At 32.9% G+C, this 16,155-nt stretch overlaps 1 protein-coding gene across 6 annotated transcripts in view; it reads right to left on the bottom strand.

Moving 5' to 3' along the window:
- Positions 1-1,069: 1,069 nt before the first annotated feature.
- LOC126748735 (uncharacterized) overlaps positions 1,070-16,155 on the bottom strand; it is a 36,315-nt gene continuing 21,229 nt past the window's right edge. Inside the window, exons 3-22 of one of the 6 annotated variants that reach the window (XM_050458139.1) lie at positions 11,538-11,624; positions 11,387-11,479; positions 11,264-11,326; positions 11,157-11,216; positions 11,031-11,108; positions 10,235-10,279; positions 10,125-10,175; positions 10,020-10,070; positions 9,917-9,961; positions 9,753-9,785; positions 9,551-9,709; positions 9,434-9,499; positions 9,288-9,377; positions 8,330-8,398; positions 8,201-8,272; positions 7,644-8,147; positions 7,528-7,587; positions 6,016-6,138; positions 4,636-4,695; positions 1,070-4,352 (exon numbers count right to left, since the gene is read on the bottom strand). In XM_050458139.1, coding sequence (XP_050314096.1) covers positions 4,303-4,352; positions 4,636-4,695; positions 6,016-6,138; positions 7,528-7,587; positions 7,644-8,147; positions 8,201-8,272; positions 8,330-8,398; positions 9,288-9,377; positions 9,434-9,499; positions 9,551-9,709; positions 9,753-9,785; positions 9,917-9,961; positions 10,020-10,070; positions 10,125-10,175; positions 10,235-10,279; positions 11,031-11,108; positions 11,157-11,216; positions 11,264-11,326; positions 11,387-11,479; positions 11,538-11,624 — 1,859 coding nt within the window. In that variant the 3' untranslated portion in view covers positions 1,070-4,302. The remainder of the gene's footprint in view (positions 4,353-4,635; positions 4,696-6,015; positions 6,139-7,527; positions 7,588-7,643; positions 8,148-8,200; positions 8,273-8,329; positions 8,399-9,287; positions 9,378-9,433; positions 9,500-9,550; positions 9,710-9,752; positions 9,786-9,916; positions 9,962-10,019; positions 10,071-10,124; positions 10,176-10,234; positions 10,280-11,030; positions 11,109-11,156; positions 11,217-11,263; positions 11,327-11,386; positions 11,480-11,537; positions 11,625-16,155) is intronic. The other 5 variants (XM_050458141.1, XM_050458142.1, XM_050458143.1 and 2 more) reach the window with 5 other exon arrangements.

The following is a 16,155-nucleotide window of genomic DNA, read 5'->3' as shown; positions in this document are numbered from 1 at the left end:
TTCACCGGAATGGTTCCATTATCTGACTTTCGTGGGAGAGTCAATTTTCCGCCCTCTGGACCGTGACTGGACGTCTCGAAAAGCACCTGGTTCCTCTCGCTTTTTTTTTATTCCGCTGAACCACTTTGGTGCATCCCTAAGCGATTAATTTACGCGTAAAATGTTACGTTGCAGTACCAAAACTAAAAAGAGTCACGTTTAATATTCGCTTCTTTTTGACCTAGATAGCGGTACCGTTCTACCACTAATTATCTGTAATTACCTCTGTATGATAGGTATAAATAATGATTATAGGCATTTTCTATAAATACAAAGTTGTTTGAACAAGGAAATGCTGAGTAAATTGGGATAGCTTATAGAAAAACCTTATGTACCTAATTAGGCCTATTAAAAGAATATTTTTTTTAATAAGCATAGGATTGTCAAAGGATGTGAATCTCAGAAAGGGTTATACATCCTAATTGGCGTTAAAAAATGTTAAAATACAAAGGGCACGGCCATAAAGGCACCCCATTTTCCCTTCTGCCTTTTTTCTTAATCTAATTACGTCGCCTTTTCATATTTTCCTTTAAGAATGTCGTTCGATTCGCGCAACCAAGAGGCATTTTCCTAATGATAAAAGAGGCTCACTCGTAAATTTTATTCAGTGAAAAATTATGTCGTAAAGTGAAAAGCTTATCTGGGCTACTGCACCATCCGCACGGAAATATTTCTTTCACAGCATTTCGGACTCTTATCTAGATTTACATAAAACAAAAAAAATATATAAAAGACACCCCTCAAATGGGTGTTTATTAGGACGGTGATAAATATAAAGCAAGTCACTGGCAGCACGCAATAAATTATTCGATCCTGATAATAAAATAAAAAAAAGAAAGAAGGGAAACAACATTGTCCCTCATCCAATTTTGTGGAATAAAACAATTATTAAAATAACATGTTTATGAGCGATAAATCTAAATATTGTGTGACATTACAAAACTGACCATTATGGGGAGAGTTTTTTTAAAGAATCGATTAATGGAGCGATAAAATTTGTTGTATTAATTTTTTGAAGTAAAACACACAATTGCGGTTACAAAATTTTTTATTCAGTATAAAAGGTTATATTATATAAAATTAAAAAAAAATATCTAAAATTATATTTATATAAAATAAAATCTTTACTAGCTAAATAACGTATAGTTGGACGTATTGTACTGATAATAGCTACGTTTTTTATAGGGGGCGAGTGTGTTTTTTTAATACCTAAACGCTTATCCAACTGAAATGACCGACCGTCATTTTTTCTAGAAGATTATTATTGATAATTTTCATGTCATATGTCAAAAATGACAGGTATGAAACAAATATTTAAAAAAAAATTCTTGCAGATGTAAGAGCTAAAAAACCCCTTTTTTATAGCTGTAAAATTCTTAATTATTTCAGGCAAATGAGTCATAAATATTTTTTTTTTAAATTTAAGCCAGGAACTATAATTATAATATAAATAAAATAAAAAATATAATATAAAATTATAATATATTATAATTGTCATTTCAGGTAAGAATGAATTAATTTTTGTTAAGGAAATTGATTGACTCTCATATTCATTGAATCCATTAATTTAATTTTTCAGGCATGTTGAAATATCTGGATTTTAATTTTAGGTAGTTTAACTCCTTGGAATTAAATGAAATTTAATTATTCGTTTAAATAATTTCTTTTAATTCTAGAGAGTTAAACTATAATTGCCTAGAATTAAAAACATGCAGACAGCCTTAGAACTGCAATTATTTGCCTATAAATTAAATTTCAGTCATTTTCCAGGCAGTTAACTAATTTTTATTTTAAGTAACGTATTTTTCTTTTAAATAAATTAAGAAATTTAGGTCACAATTTTTTTGCAATTTAAAAGCTATTGATTTAATGTTTAAATATCTGGATTTTAATTTCAAGCAGTTCAACTCTCTGTATTTAATTTTTTTTTAATTCAAGAGAGTTAAACTATAATCGCCTGGAATTAAAAAAAATCTTTGTCTATTTAACCCTTATGTGACTGGGAAAAAAGCACCTTCTAAGGACGGCGTGGCTACCCGGGTACCTACTATGTATTTTATATAGAGCCGTGGCTTTTTCTGTGAATTTCTACCCTATAAACATGCACATCTTTATGGGTTTTTCCCTATCTCTGGCGCCTCGGACTGTTTATGTTTTTGCACAAGAAGAAGAGTTGTTCATATTCGTCAGTAACGCGTTGTACCTACTTGAGTAGAGTTTGAATTAGGTTAAATCTAAAGTATTTTTTATACGTTAAAATGTCGGATAGTGAAGCCGGTCCTAGTCGAAGCGATAGTGCAAGAGGAAGATGACAATTTGAAGATGGAATATTATAACAGGTTGACCTATTCGGAATTAGAAGAAGCCTTCGAACAACTAAGTGATGAAGAAGAAGAGCCATTTATTGCTTCTGATGAAGAGGAGTTATAGTATATATATATAAGAGGTTAGATTCGGAGTCTGATGATGATGATGACGTTACAATTCCATTGGACTAGTAAAGATGGCAGTCAGTGGAATGACTCACTTACACCACAACGACAAACGGTAGGTCGAAATATTTTGCGTGAAAAAAGTGGTGCACCAGCCTTAAGTCGTTTATATACACCCAAAGACATTTTCAAAACTATTATATCCCCAGAAATGTGTACCCTGATTCTAAAACGGGAATAGAGTTACGGAGGAATAAGTTGTGTTCTGAGTTAAGCTGTGAGTAATGAGCTGTGTTTGTCAAGTATCCAAATAAGATCCCAAATTCCAAAATTTGTTGGTATTCATTTTACTCGTCAGGCTATAGAAATGGTACTTCACCGACGAATGCCTGTTCCTTTAGATAATCCAGTTAGAGAACAAACAGTTTGTGAACGAGATGCATCTGGACGTGTAAAGGTGGTTGGTAGTTGCCAAATATGCCGAGAGCGAACCCATAAACAGAGAAAAACTCGTAAAGCCTGTAAATCGTGCTCCAAACCAGTTTGTAATGAGCATTCAGTGGCTCAAACTATTTGTCAAAACTGTAATTCATAAGTAATGTTTTTTAGTGTTTGTTTGCTATGTTGCGTTAATTTGTACTTCACTGTAATTTTCTATGACTTGATGAATTTAACTCTTAAAAATTTTATTAGTATTATAAACGTACTCGGGTAACCATCCAGTCAACTATGGGTGAAAATTTTTTACGCCTTGTTTACTTTGAAAAAAAAAATTATTTCGAATTTTAACAATAACTTAAAAAAATCAAATTAAGAAAAGTCACAAAAGTACAAGCTTCATCGAAGGTGAGTTAAAAAGATATTCATATCTGAAAACTGAAAAGGTACCCGGGTACCTTTCCAGTCACATAAGGATTAAACCTTCTTGTATCTGTTATAGGAATACTAAAAAATACACTCATCCTGAATAAAAAACCATGAATAAAATTAAATCTAAAAAAGTAATTAAACTCTAAAACTAAAAACCCCAATAAAACTATAATACTATTAAAAAAAACTTTTTTTGACAGCTGTCAACGTAATTATTGACCTTTTTTTAAATTTAATTTCAGACATTTTTCAGGCAGTTAAACTATCTAGGAAAAATTAGTTTTTATTTCCGATTTAAACGAATCAAAAGAGGTGACAAATAGGAAATCGAGTTTCGTCTGAAATTAAACTCCCAGGCAACGCAAGTTGTTGATTTAGTTTTCGATGCATCTAAATTTTAATTTCAGACAATTTAACCCTCTAGAATTATTTTTTTTTAATTCCAGAGAGTTAAATTATAAATGCCTGGAATTAGTAACAATTTAAACAGCCATGTTTTTTTCGCGACCTAGCATAGAGCTTACTACTGAAATTCTTTGCCTATAAATTTAATTTCCAGGCAGTTAAACCTGAAACTAATTTTTATTTCACGGATAGTGTTGTCCTTTAAAATAAATTAAGAAAGTTAAGCCATGAATTATTCTGTCTGAAATTTAGACTCACAACCAATTCAAGCATGCATGTTTAAATATCTGGATTTTAATTTTAGGCAGTTAAACTCCCTGGAATTAAATCTCATTTAATTCCAGGGAGAGTTAAACTACAATCGCAAAAAACACACGCATTGTGTATAAAATCCTCTAAATAATAACAAAAAATAAAAGTAAATCTATAAAAATAATAAAAATAAAAACCCCATTAAAAGTATAAAATATATAAATAAAAAAAAATGATTAAAATAATACTGTGCGTAAAGCCACAAACTTAACCTTAAAATTAATTTAAAACGTAAATTCCGCAATTAGCGCCGCACCTTTGCAAATAAGTTTGATAGAGCTTGCGCGTGAATCTCTACAAAAGATTTCGAATGTAACGGTTTTAAATGAAATTAAAATGATTTTAGGGGAAAAATTACTAGGAAAAGATTGCGAGAATATGCGCTGATTGGCAAGGAATTAATAATATAAATGATAAACGTGAATTTAATTAGGCAGTTCCTTGAAATCCATTGCCCATTATTGCATATTCTCCAACATCTTTGGGATGCGATTCCATTTCTGCATTAATTCTGAATCATCTGCAAATTCAGCGATTTCGCGAGGCTTTTCCTTGAGTAATTTTTCCTTACAATTACCCCTTGCTCTGCTTCGAGTGTTTGGGCGACATTCCAACTCCAGCAGGGTGGGTTCCCTCTCTAAGATAATAATTATTAGAAATATTTTAATTCATCATTTATACAGGGTGTTTTAGAACTATGGGATCAAATTTCTAGGGGTTGTTCAGTGCAACAGTAGAATATATTTGAGTGTAGGAACCCATGTCCGGAAATACGTCACTACGCCACTACGGCACTAAGACGCGTTTAAATTTAGAAAAAATATTAATTACCTAAATAGGATCTGATGCATTTATTTTTACCTTTTGTATATGATACCATATCAACAATTGTTCAAAATGTCTTCCTCCAACCTCGTTTTGAATGATTTCAAATGCTGCTGTTAAGCCTAGCTCTGATTCTATTGTAGGAGTTTCGTACACTAAAGACTTTACATGTCCCCACAAGAAAAAATCGAGCGACGTTAAATCGGGTGACCTAGGAGGCCAAGAAACTGCTCAAGTAATCCAACGATGCCCAAACCGCTGAGCCAAATACTCGCGTAATTGTACAGCAAAGTGAGCCGGCGCTTTATCGTGCTGAAACCACATTTGCTGTCTAATGTTTAGTAGAACATTTTTAAAGAGTTCTGGGAGAACTTCCTCTAAGAAACGCAGATAAATAGGTCCTGTTAACCGTTCCGGTAAAAGGTATGGCCCAATTAAATAATCATCAACAATGCCTAAGGATTTTCTTTGTCTCAAACATGGCGTCTCTTGTGAAAGAGGCTTCATCGGTCCACAAAACATATCGTAAAAAATTTGGTTGTGCAATGATGTGATACAGAAGCCATCGACAAAATTGAACTCTAGGATGATAATCGGCTGCAGTCATACCTTAAACTTTCTGGAAGTGATAAGGATGGAGTTGTTGCTCGTGTAGTACCCGCCAGACAGAAGCGTTACTCGTATTCATATTCTTAGCGACGTCACGTGTGCTATTTGATGGTTCCTCGGCAACTCGTTGAAGCACCTCTCCTTCAAATTCGACCGTTCTTACAGTATCATGCATCTTGGTATTAAAAATGCCTGTCTCAGCGAGCCGCCGATGAACCGCAATAAACTTTTTGTATCCAGGATGCTGTCGTTCGGGATAACGTTTATGATACAACCAAAAAATTGTTGTTATTGTATCATATACAAAAAGTAAAAATAAATGCATCAGATCCTATTTAGGTAATTAATATTTTTTCTAAATTTAAACGCGTCTTAGGGCCGTAGTGGCGTAGTGACGCATTTCCGGACATGGCTTTCTATACTCAAATATATTCTTCTATTGCACTGAACAACCCATAATTTTTAAACACCCTGTATTAACAGTTTATGATGCTGCTACAGCTTCTCTAACGAATAAACTTACTTGGCTTTCTGCCTCTTTTACGCTTGCGTGATCCTAATCCAGAGTTGGTTTCTTCAGACTGACCCACGACTTCTTCCTGAACTTTTGGTTCCTCAGGAGTTTCAACAGGAGGAGTCACTACTTCTAAAAAGTAACAAATTTATTTTAAAATTTAAAGAAAGGGACCTAATCTTTTCGTCTTGGTGGAGATGGAGATACTACTACAATTGATTTTTATTTTATATTTTTCATATAATTTTTTTAGATTTTTCTTGTTAAATGAAAAAGATACGTGTATAAATGAATATAATATCAGTGAGGTTTTTCAAAGGAAAACACTTTGATTATTTTTTTATTGTTTGGACTTATTTGGATGTTTATTGAAATGTAACGATCCAAAATAAGTGATAAGTTGGCAAGAAGGAGTCGAGATAAATGGAACTACGAGATTTTCTTAAAGAGCGAACCTGGTTAAATGTTTATGATTCCTTGATATTAAATATATGACATATAAATTTCTTACACTAAGAAATTTTCTTAGATTACAATTTGCTAGATATTACTGTAACGATATTGTAAACATCGAGAAACGCGGCACGAATTCTCTGGAATTATGGTCAACCGAATGTGTAATCAGCCGCGTCGCCGCTAGGAGGCCAATTGACAGTTGAGTTCGGAATATTGGCGCGAGATTTGAATAGTTGTAAATAAATAAAGCGAAAATAAATATCTGAAGTAGTAGTAAGTGATCGTGTTTAGTAGTATAAGTGTGTAAATAAATTATTTGACTATAATATTCGATTGTTTTAACTCATACCTAAGAAACAGTTAAAACGCTACAATACAATATTTATTTATTGAATTCAACAAGGATCCATATAAAATTAGCAACATTTTTAATTTAAGTATTTCATGCAATTAAGAATTATAAAACAGATTTCTTATTTTCTTGTGTGAGTAACTAAGGTATTTGTCCCATTTTAGATGTTTATTTCCTATAAAGTATGTATGAAGTAGATTAGGCTTTGGCAAGACTTGCTGAGATATTTAATGGTATTAGGAAAAAGTATTTTTTGCAGTCACATTGCTGACATTCTTCAAATGGTCCTTGAGGGGTTTATCAGACAATGTAGAAGAAAAAATTTTTTTAAAACGTTAAGTCTAAGCAAGTAATTTCCTGTCAACTGTGCATCCTAGTAAAATCTATCCCACCTCTCTTATAAGTTTCTTCCCAAGTTTTTCCATAAAAAAAGAAAATAGTATCATCCGCGTATAAGATAATACTAGTATTTATTGTTTCATTAATTTTGACGTATGATTTTTAAATACAATTAAGTAAATTGTAATTAAAAATCTAATGATTCTCTGCTTTAGACAAAATTGTTATTTATGTCCACTTTTAGAAATGTAAGGTACAATAGATGTTCCAGTCTAATGCTTGGTATGTTAAAAGTTGTACAAATTAAATTAATTATAAGCAATAAAGGTTTTATAATTGTTTTTTATAAAATTTATTAAATAATTGATACTCACTTTGCTCTTCTTCTTCTTCAGCTTGACGTGGGGTATCCAAGTTGGAAGGGTCATACATTTCTATGGAAAAAAAATATATAAATCAATTGCAAAACAATTATTTGCAAGATACTTACCTATATAAGCTTGATATTCTTTCTGCTGATCTTCGTCAAGATCCTCCTCATTATCAACATCAATTCCCAAATCCTCAAATTTGAATTCTGGTGTCTCTGGTTGCTCGTTTTCATTTTCCGGCTCGTTTTTGATAATTACTTTTGGTTCATCAACAGGCTCTTGCTTGACCTCGACTTTAACTTTGAAAAGGTCTAATGGGACCGGATCCTCTAGCTCTTGTTCAATTTTGACCAACTCCATTAGGAAGTCATCTTCCGGCTCTTTTTTGATTTCATATCCTGACTGATGCTCAGTGTCGTCTGCCTCATATTTAATGTTATCTAAAACTCTATTCGGTTCTTCTCCAGGTTCGTAATGTACTTCTCCGACGAACTCAGCTTTATTCTCTGACTCATCGTCAACTTCAATAGCTTCATTCGGCTCTCTCTTTAAGAAAACTTTAAAATCATCGTTCATGTAAGCTCCCTCCTCTTCACAATAACGAAGTATTTGCAACCCATTATCTGAAGTTAAAAAAGAATTAGGTGTGATACGTGACTGTTTTTTTGATTTTTACCATTAGTCCCTTGGGATGTAGACGCTTCAGGTTGAGGATTTTCTATAACACGACTGTTTGAGGTGAGCCACCCTGAAAATATGAAACGAATTTAAATTATATGAAGTTTATAATACTCTCTACAATTACCAGTGTTAATTAGATCATTTTCGAAATCCCATACCCCTGAAGATCTATGGACGCCAAGAGGTGTTATCCCTAAAAAAAGCGAGAAAAAGGCAAATTATTCTCAAGGGAAGTCTGTCTCTCAAAGTTAGAATTAAATTAATTAATTTAAAAGGGTTTATTAAGGTGTACTCTTTTATGTGAGAAAAGTATAAATACAAAAACTATAGATTTTTTATCACCTATAGTTTTCTTAAAAAAAAACATTTTTTTCTCAGGCAATTATTTTCTGTAAAAAAAAAAAGTTTTTCTTTAATCATACCCTTAGCCCCCCACCCACCCCACACTACTTACCAGTAAGAAATTTGTTTCAAAAATCATTGTTTTCCAAAATAAGACGCATAAATAATAGCTGGTTTTGTCATTAATCTAATAACACAGTGTGTTTGTTTAACGTTGATATAATTATATAATTATATTATTATATATAATATATATAATAATAAATATTTATCATAAAAACAGCGTTATTAGATTGAATATTATAGACGAAAACCGGTGATTTTTCAAAAGAATTTCTTACTGGGCAAATATTTGGGATGGGTGGGGGGGTAAGGGTTGTGTTGATAAAAAAACAATGTTTTTGCAGAAAATATATATTAAATATTTAATTTAATAGCACTGTTTATTTAAATTTGTTATAATTTTATATGTAAATATTTAGTATAAAAACAACGTTATTAGATTGGATATTATGGACGAAAACCGATGATTTTTCAAAAGAATTTCTTACTGAGCAAATGTTTGAGGTGGGTGGGGGGGTAAGGGTTGTTTTGATAAAAAACAATGTTTTTGCAGAAAATATATATTCAATTCACTATTCAAATTTACTAAAAAATCATTGAACAAATATGTATTTAATGATTATAATATATGACCAAAGTAAGAATCAAATTTAATTAAAAGGTTCTTATTGAGTTACCTTCAAATGGCTGGATTGGAGGCCAACTGATAACCGGTTCCTGAAGTTCCAGAGGGATGACTTGGTTCACATCAGGTTGCTGAAGAGCTTCTGAAAATAAAAGAATGATTTAACTCAATAGGGTGAACCTGTGATTGTAAAAATACCTTGGCTAGTAACAGTAGCTGACGGCTGTCCATTATCTTGACGATTATCAGTTGCTGAAACAGATTCTTTAAAATATATGTCAGTATCTTTCTCTTTCCTGTTTTAGTTTAAGTTACCTTTTGATTGTGACGGCACAGTGTGGCAATGTCCACAGAACATTTCGTGGACGTGTTGGATATTATGCTGATTGCTGGTTCCAGATGTTGATGGTCTGTTCCAGAAGTCGTCAACTTTCTCAGGACCTGTGCTCTCTATGGGGAAATGAATATATGCTTCTAAAAGGCAATAGAAACTGTTGCTATTATAAAAAACACTTACTATATGGCTTGTTTCTCAGGGGGTTCTTTTCTTCTGCAATAAACATAGGGTAAGTTAGATATAAATATATATAAACATTTCTATTAATTAATATTTACCAGACGAGGATTCTGCTTTAGCATACATACTAGAAAAATAATTCTTAAGATTTTTACCATACTCACTTTCCGTTTTTTTTCTCTTTCTACCTCTAGCAGGTGCTTGAGGAACTAAGAAGGATAAAATACAAGAGAGCCAAATAAAAATTTCACTATGAGTTACCCTTACCCCTAAAAGGACCCTGATGAGATCCACTGCTGTCATAGGCGTAAGGAGAGCCTAAAAAATATCATATTTTAGTCACTTAAAGCAAATCAAACAAATGCCTCTTACTCGCTCTAGGTCTGCCTCTCAGTTTGACAGGATATATGATACCCACGCCGACTGGAAAACGGGAAGATGTTAATTAACTTGTTCACTGATATTTTAAAATGCATGCTTACCATCCCCCTTGTAGTGTGGGTGATACAATCCATACTGGTCGCGACCTATTAAAAAACAGTAATGATATATAGAGTGCGGCTCTTAATTGTCCCCCCCGTCTCCCTCTTATATTTTGCATGGGTTTATATAAATATTTAAAATTTGGTACACTTTTTGGCCCCTAGCTCATATTTCAAAATGGCGGCGGGACGTCTTTCAAAATCTTATTTTTTCGCATTTTTATTTCCATTTAAATTAATTAAACTTAATAAAAGATGTTGAAAATGTGCACCATTAACTTCAAGACAGTTAAATAATTTATTCGAAAACTCTTTACGAACATTTTGAAAAGTGCTAACATCAATATTGCGACATGCATCAATTATTCTTTGACGTAGATCGAAAATAGATTCTGGCTGGGTGACGTAGATTTTTTGTTTCAAATAAAATAAAAAAAGTCCAGGGGTGTAAGATCGGGCGATTTGGCTGGCCACTCGGTAGGACTTCGATGACCAATCCACCGATAAGTATTAGTCAAATAATGTGAGGCAAACATTTGGTTTCCAAACCAAATTCATGAAGATTGTCTGCAATAATCTCAAGGATCAGTTAAATTTTCCAACACTTTTAAGTAAAGGTCCCCTGTCAAATTCCAGTTCAAACTTTACAAACAAATTATATCTGAAGAAAACAGGAATGCAAAAAATAAGATTTTGAAGGGTTGCCATTTTGTATATTAGTATATAGGTATATTTAGTATATTAGGTTCAAATTTTTATATAAAAGCGTTCAAATGGTTGTTGAGCAAGTTTTTACCAAAAAAATCCATATATAATGGTTCATCCACTCGTGGTCTTCTCTCTGGTTCCAGATCCATGGCCATATCCAGCGGATCTATTGAAAATTCCATTAAAATGGTGTTAATCATAATGAATTTCTTACCCATCCATACACTCGATGGCTCATGCATGTTGCGATAATATTGATCACCTAAAAGAGAACCTAAACTCAAACGTAATATAAACTTGTTCGGATATGCTCGGACTTACGAATTTGTCTTTTATAATACTTCAAGTGAGTTATTGAGTGATTCGCCCTCGGATCCACGCGATCTGAAGTAGAAAAGAGAATTAAAAAAAAACTTTTTCATATATCCTCGTACAGTTGCTTACATTCGGGATATAATCTGTTGAATCTGCTTAAAAAGTCTTTGCGTGCTTTGTCGTGTCTTCTAATAAGTTCTTTAATCACTCTTTTACGCTTTGCTGTATAACAAAAAAAATCAGTGAGGAAATTTAGTGTTTTTAGCATAAAAATGCTTACCAATAGCCTCTATTTCTGTTTGCCAAGGGGCTTGCAGTACACGAAGACGTTCTTTACTTTGTTCAAGGGTTTCTGCAATACTTGATGCTTCAGAAAAAAATATATAAATGATTTGCACTTTCATTAGAAAATCCAATTAACTGGATACCATGAGTGCCACCGTTATTTTGACTACAAGATGCGTCATTACTGCACTAAAGTAAATACGTTTAAAAAATATTAATTTCCTCGCTACTTAGGTTTTAGGCTAGGGATTGCTTGCTATGCGTAATAGTTGGCCCTTAGAAAAAATAGAACAAAAGAACTTGAATTTTTTTAAGAAAAAACACTAGATGACGTCCATAAGGGATTAATTTTTTGCAAAAAAAGCGTTTTTCATTGACCCTACCCTTACCCCCCCACCCACCCCACACTGTTTACCAGTAAGAAATTGTTTTAAAAAATCATTGTTTTCCAAAATAATTCGCATGAATAATAACTAATTTCATCGTTAATATCTAATCTAGTTACACAATTTGTTTATTTAAATATTGAGATAATTAAATATATATGTATTAATAAATATTTATATAAAAATAGTTCGATTGAGTTTTATGGACGAAAAACGGTAATTTTTCAAGAGAAATTCTTACTGGTAGGTAATGTGAGGTGGGTGGGGGGTCAAGGGTTGTCTTAATGAAAAACAATGTTTTTGCAGGAAATATATATTTAATATTAAATTTAATAACACTGTTTACTTAAATTTGATATAATTTTATACAAAAATATTTAGCATGAAAATAGCTTAAATTAGATTGGATAATATGGACGAAAAACAGTGATTTTTCAGACGAATTTCTTCAAATATTTAACGTCTAGTAATCGAGTTTATTTATTACTGCACCAATCTTACTCAACTACCTGGTAAAATCAAATTATTCTTCCAGGCAGTTGCGTTAAAATCCCTTTTCTCACTTTATCATATGGTACTGCATTTAAACGCATTCAACTGCCTGGAAGAAATTAAAAATTTCACCATAAGATAAGATTTTGTAACTGCGCAACAAATAGATATATAGAAAAGAGCCATATAGATTCTTAAGGCAATTTAAAGCTCTACAAAAAAGGTTTCTTTAAGTTTTTACATAAAACCCTTCTTTCAAAAATTATTCACAATTTAAATTAAATATTGTGAATAAAAAATTTTCTTGGTCGATGGATTGGAAGGAGAGGTCGGCACGATTACCTGATTTAACCCCGTTGGACTTTTTTCTTTGAGGACAGTGGTTTATATGGAACAGCCAGAATCTCTTGAGGATTTAAGATAACGAACACCTTTCAGAAGGTTCGAGAGGAATTCCAAGCTCAATTGTAAAGGGTGTTTTTTTTAGAGGCGGAGAACTTTGAAATTAAACACAAAATATTTTATTGATATGAACGAATTTGCTTTTATATTAAAGAATTTTTTTTGGCATTAATATTTAAAAATGATTTCGGGCATGTGACCCCCACGGCTGGCGCGTACGTGACGTAATCTAGAGGTCCAATTTTCAGTACTGCAAGCTGTATTTCGGCAATCATGCGTCGTATGTTGGCTTCCAAGTGCTCAAGTGTTTCGGGTTTATTAGCGTAACATAGCCCCAAAGAAAATAATCTAATGGCGACGAGCTGGCCATCCATTCCTTGAAATTATTCGTTGCTCGAATGTCTCTTGCAGTAAATTAATTGTTTGGCGCGCTGTATGGCACATGGCACCATCTGGCTGAAACCACATTTCTGCTACGGCTTCCAATTGAGGCACAAAAAAGTTGGTTATCATATTTCTGTATCGCTCAAGGTTTACTGTAACATTTTGACCATCAGCATTTCTGAAGACATAAGGACCAATGATTCCACCAGCCCATTAAGCGCACCAAACGGTTAGTTTTTTTGGATGTAACGGTTTTTCGCCAATAGCTCGTGGATTCTCATCCCTCCAAATTCGGCAATTCTGCTTGTTTATACATAGTCATTTAACCAAAAGTGTGCTTTATCACTGAATAAAATTTTCATATGAAAGCGTGGATCAACAGCAATCTTTCCTTCCGCCAATTCAGCTAATGAACGGCGCAAAAGATGATCCTGGGGTTTCAACTCCTGATGGACAAGCTCAATTTTATATGCTCGCAATCCGAGATCTTTACGCAAAATTTTCCATAAAGTCATTTGTTGAAAACGACGACGCACTGACACATTTGGATCATTATCAACACTATGCTGCACAGCAGCTATCGCTTGTTGCGTGCCCACTGTCGGGCGTCTTACGGGATGCGTATTGTCGACTAGAGTAAAAGTATTGCAAAAACGATCAACTCTCTGAAGGACGATTATGGGCACCATAAAACTCACGTAATGCCCGATGTGTTTCTCGAATAGAACCATGTCTTTCAAAATAAATTTGAACAATTTGGAAACGTTGCTCAGGCGTGAGTCTATTCATGATGAATTGCCAAACCAAACTAATCTAAGAATAACCCAGAACTGTCAGGTTGGTTGTCATAAAAAACAGTGTTACCAAATGAAAGTTCTTTGCCTCTAAAAAAAAAACACCCTTTATTACTGCATTGTAGTAAACGGCGAACAGTTATTTAAATTATTCTTCGTATAAAAGATTATTAATTAATTAAAAAATCACAATAAGTGTCTTGTTTTAATACAGTAAAAAATTGCCAATTTTCAAATTTACAAAATCATACTTATTTTGCGGTTCTCTTTTTTCAACTTCACTACCGAGTTATTTTTTTCATCTTTTGGTCCTCAGTAGTAGTCCCGAAGTTTAAAGCGGTTAATTAAATTTAAAAAAAATTGCTAATACAAGCCCTCTGACACCATAAATGTTTAGGACATAAAGAACAGGGACTTTTTACCTTTATCAAGGTGTTTCATTATGTCTCTTGTGGTCAGGAGTATAGCGTTCGAAGTACTAGAACTGGTGCGATGTTATTTAGGGCATTTTTCAAAAATTTTGGCAAAATTCAATTTAATCACAGTATTGCATGATGTTGTTTATAGCTTCACCTTATAATCAAATGAGTGGTTATTTTTGTTGAATTTATATGTACAAACAGTGTTGGGTTGTGGTACATTAACAAAAAATTGGTTGCAATATTTAGCCATTTCGTTCACGATAAATTTTTTGTTACCTTGAATATTATTTCCAATATATTTAAAAAAATTGTCGATTTTTTGGTTCAGTCTAGTAGTCTGTGCTATTTGTATTTTATTAGGATGATTTTAGGCCATAGCGACAACTCTGTGAAAATAAATCTAATTTTTTTAAATAAATTTATGCATAACATAAATGGCTATGATTGACACGTTAATAAAAAAATTTAATTAAGGCGATATTATGATCGGAAAAGCAAGTTGCGAATGCCAGTGCGATTCGATGCGGTAAAGAAGAACGATCAAATGAAATGACAGGGTGTGAGAAGCGACATCAATCATGCACGCGCGACATCAGCCCATATAGATGGTGAATTCACGCATCGCGACGCTTTTACCCCTTTTATTTAAAAGTACGCACGTACGTCATTGCGTAACGCCCGATATTTATGCGTGTACAGGAATAAAGAAAAGGCGATTTGGCGTGGTGCGGGTGAAGTTCATCCCCGTCCACGTCGTAACACGTAATTGAGATCAAACATGCGGGTCCTCCGGACTTTATTACTGCCAACTCAGCGGATCCGGTTATTATTGTTTTTGACAACCCCGGAGTTAGTTGTGGCTGGTCACTTCAAAGACCTCGTCGGGTTTCAATAAGAGATTTTTTTTGGGGATAAAAATACTGGATTCGGCAGGATCTTTATAGGCGTGTCACGGTGGAGTGGAGGGACTTATTGGGGAACAAATATTCCTTTTTTAATAAGTAAAAGTAAATTAAATTGCAGATTTCTTTACTCAAAAAACTACTTTTACTGTCTGCAAGTAAGGGTGTTAAAGCAGTTCAAAACTAATTGTAAAAACAATAATAAGGACGTCCAGTATTTCTTGTTTTTGTTCTAATGTGGTTGAGGCAGTTGAAGGCTTTATTTAAAAATATGAAAACCGTGGTTTAAGAAAAATAAGCGTTCATTTAAATGGATAAAATGGAAAATTTCTTCCAGGCAGTTGAAGAATTAAAAAAATAAAAAACAAATTACTATAAAGAATAGACAAGTTTAGGGAGTTAAGGCAGAGTTAGAAAGACGTCTACTAATTAAAAAAAAAAATGATGTTGGCAATTAAAAAAATTGACACGGGGTTTATATATCTAGTTTTTAAACTCGACTACTACATCACAACTATTTGATGAAATTCTTCTGAAAAATCACTAATTTTCGTCCATATTATCCGATCTAATAACGCTGTTTTTATACTAAATATTTATATCTAGAATTATATTAAATTTAAATAAACCGTGTTATTAAATTAAATATTAAATATATATTTCTTGCAAAAACATTGTTTTTCGTCAACACAATCCTTACCCCACCCACCCACCCCAAACATTTACCCAGTCAGAAATTCTTTTGAAAAATCACCTTTTTTTCGTCCATATTATCCAATCTAATAGCACTGTTTTTGTATTAAATATTTGTTAATATACATATATATAATT

The sequence above is a fragment of the Anthonomus grandis genome, chromosome 22, assembly GCF_022605725.1.
Source record: "Anthonomus grandis grandis chromosome 22, icAntGran1.3, whole genome shotgun sequence".
In the NCBI taxonomy this organism is placed as follows: Eukaryota; Metazoa; Arthropoda; class Insecta; order Coleoptera; family Curculionidae; genus Anthonomus; species Anthonomus grandis.
Note: the sequence above shows the minus strand (reverse complement) of the source record. Positions and strands in the feature narration are given on the sequence as shown.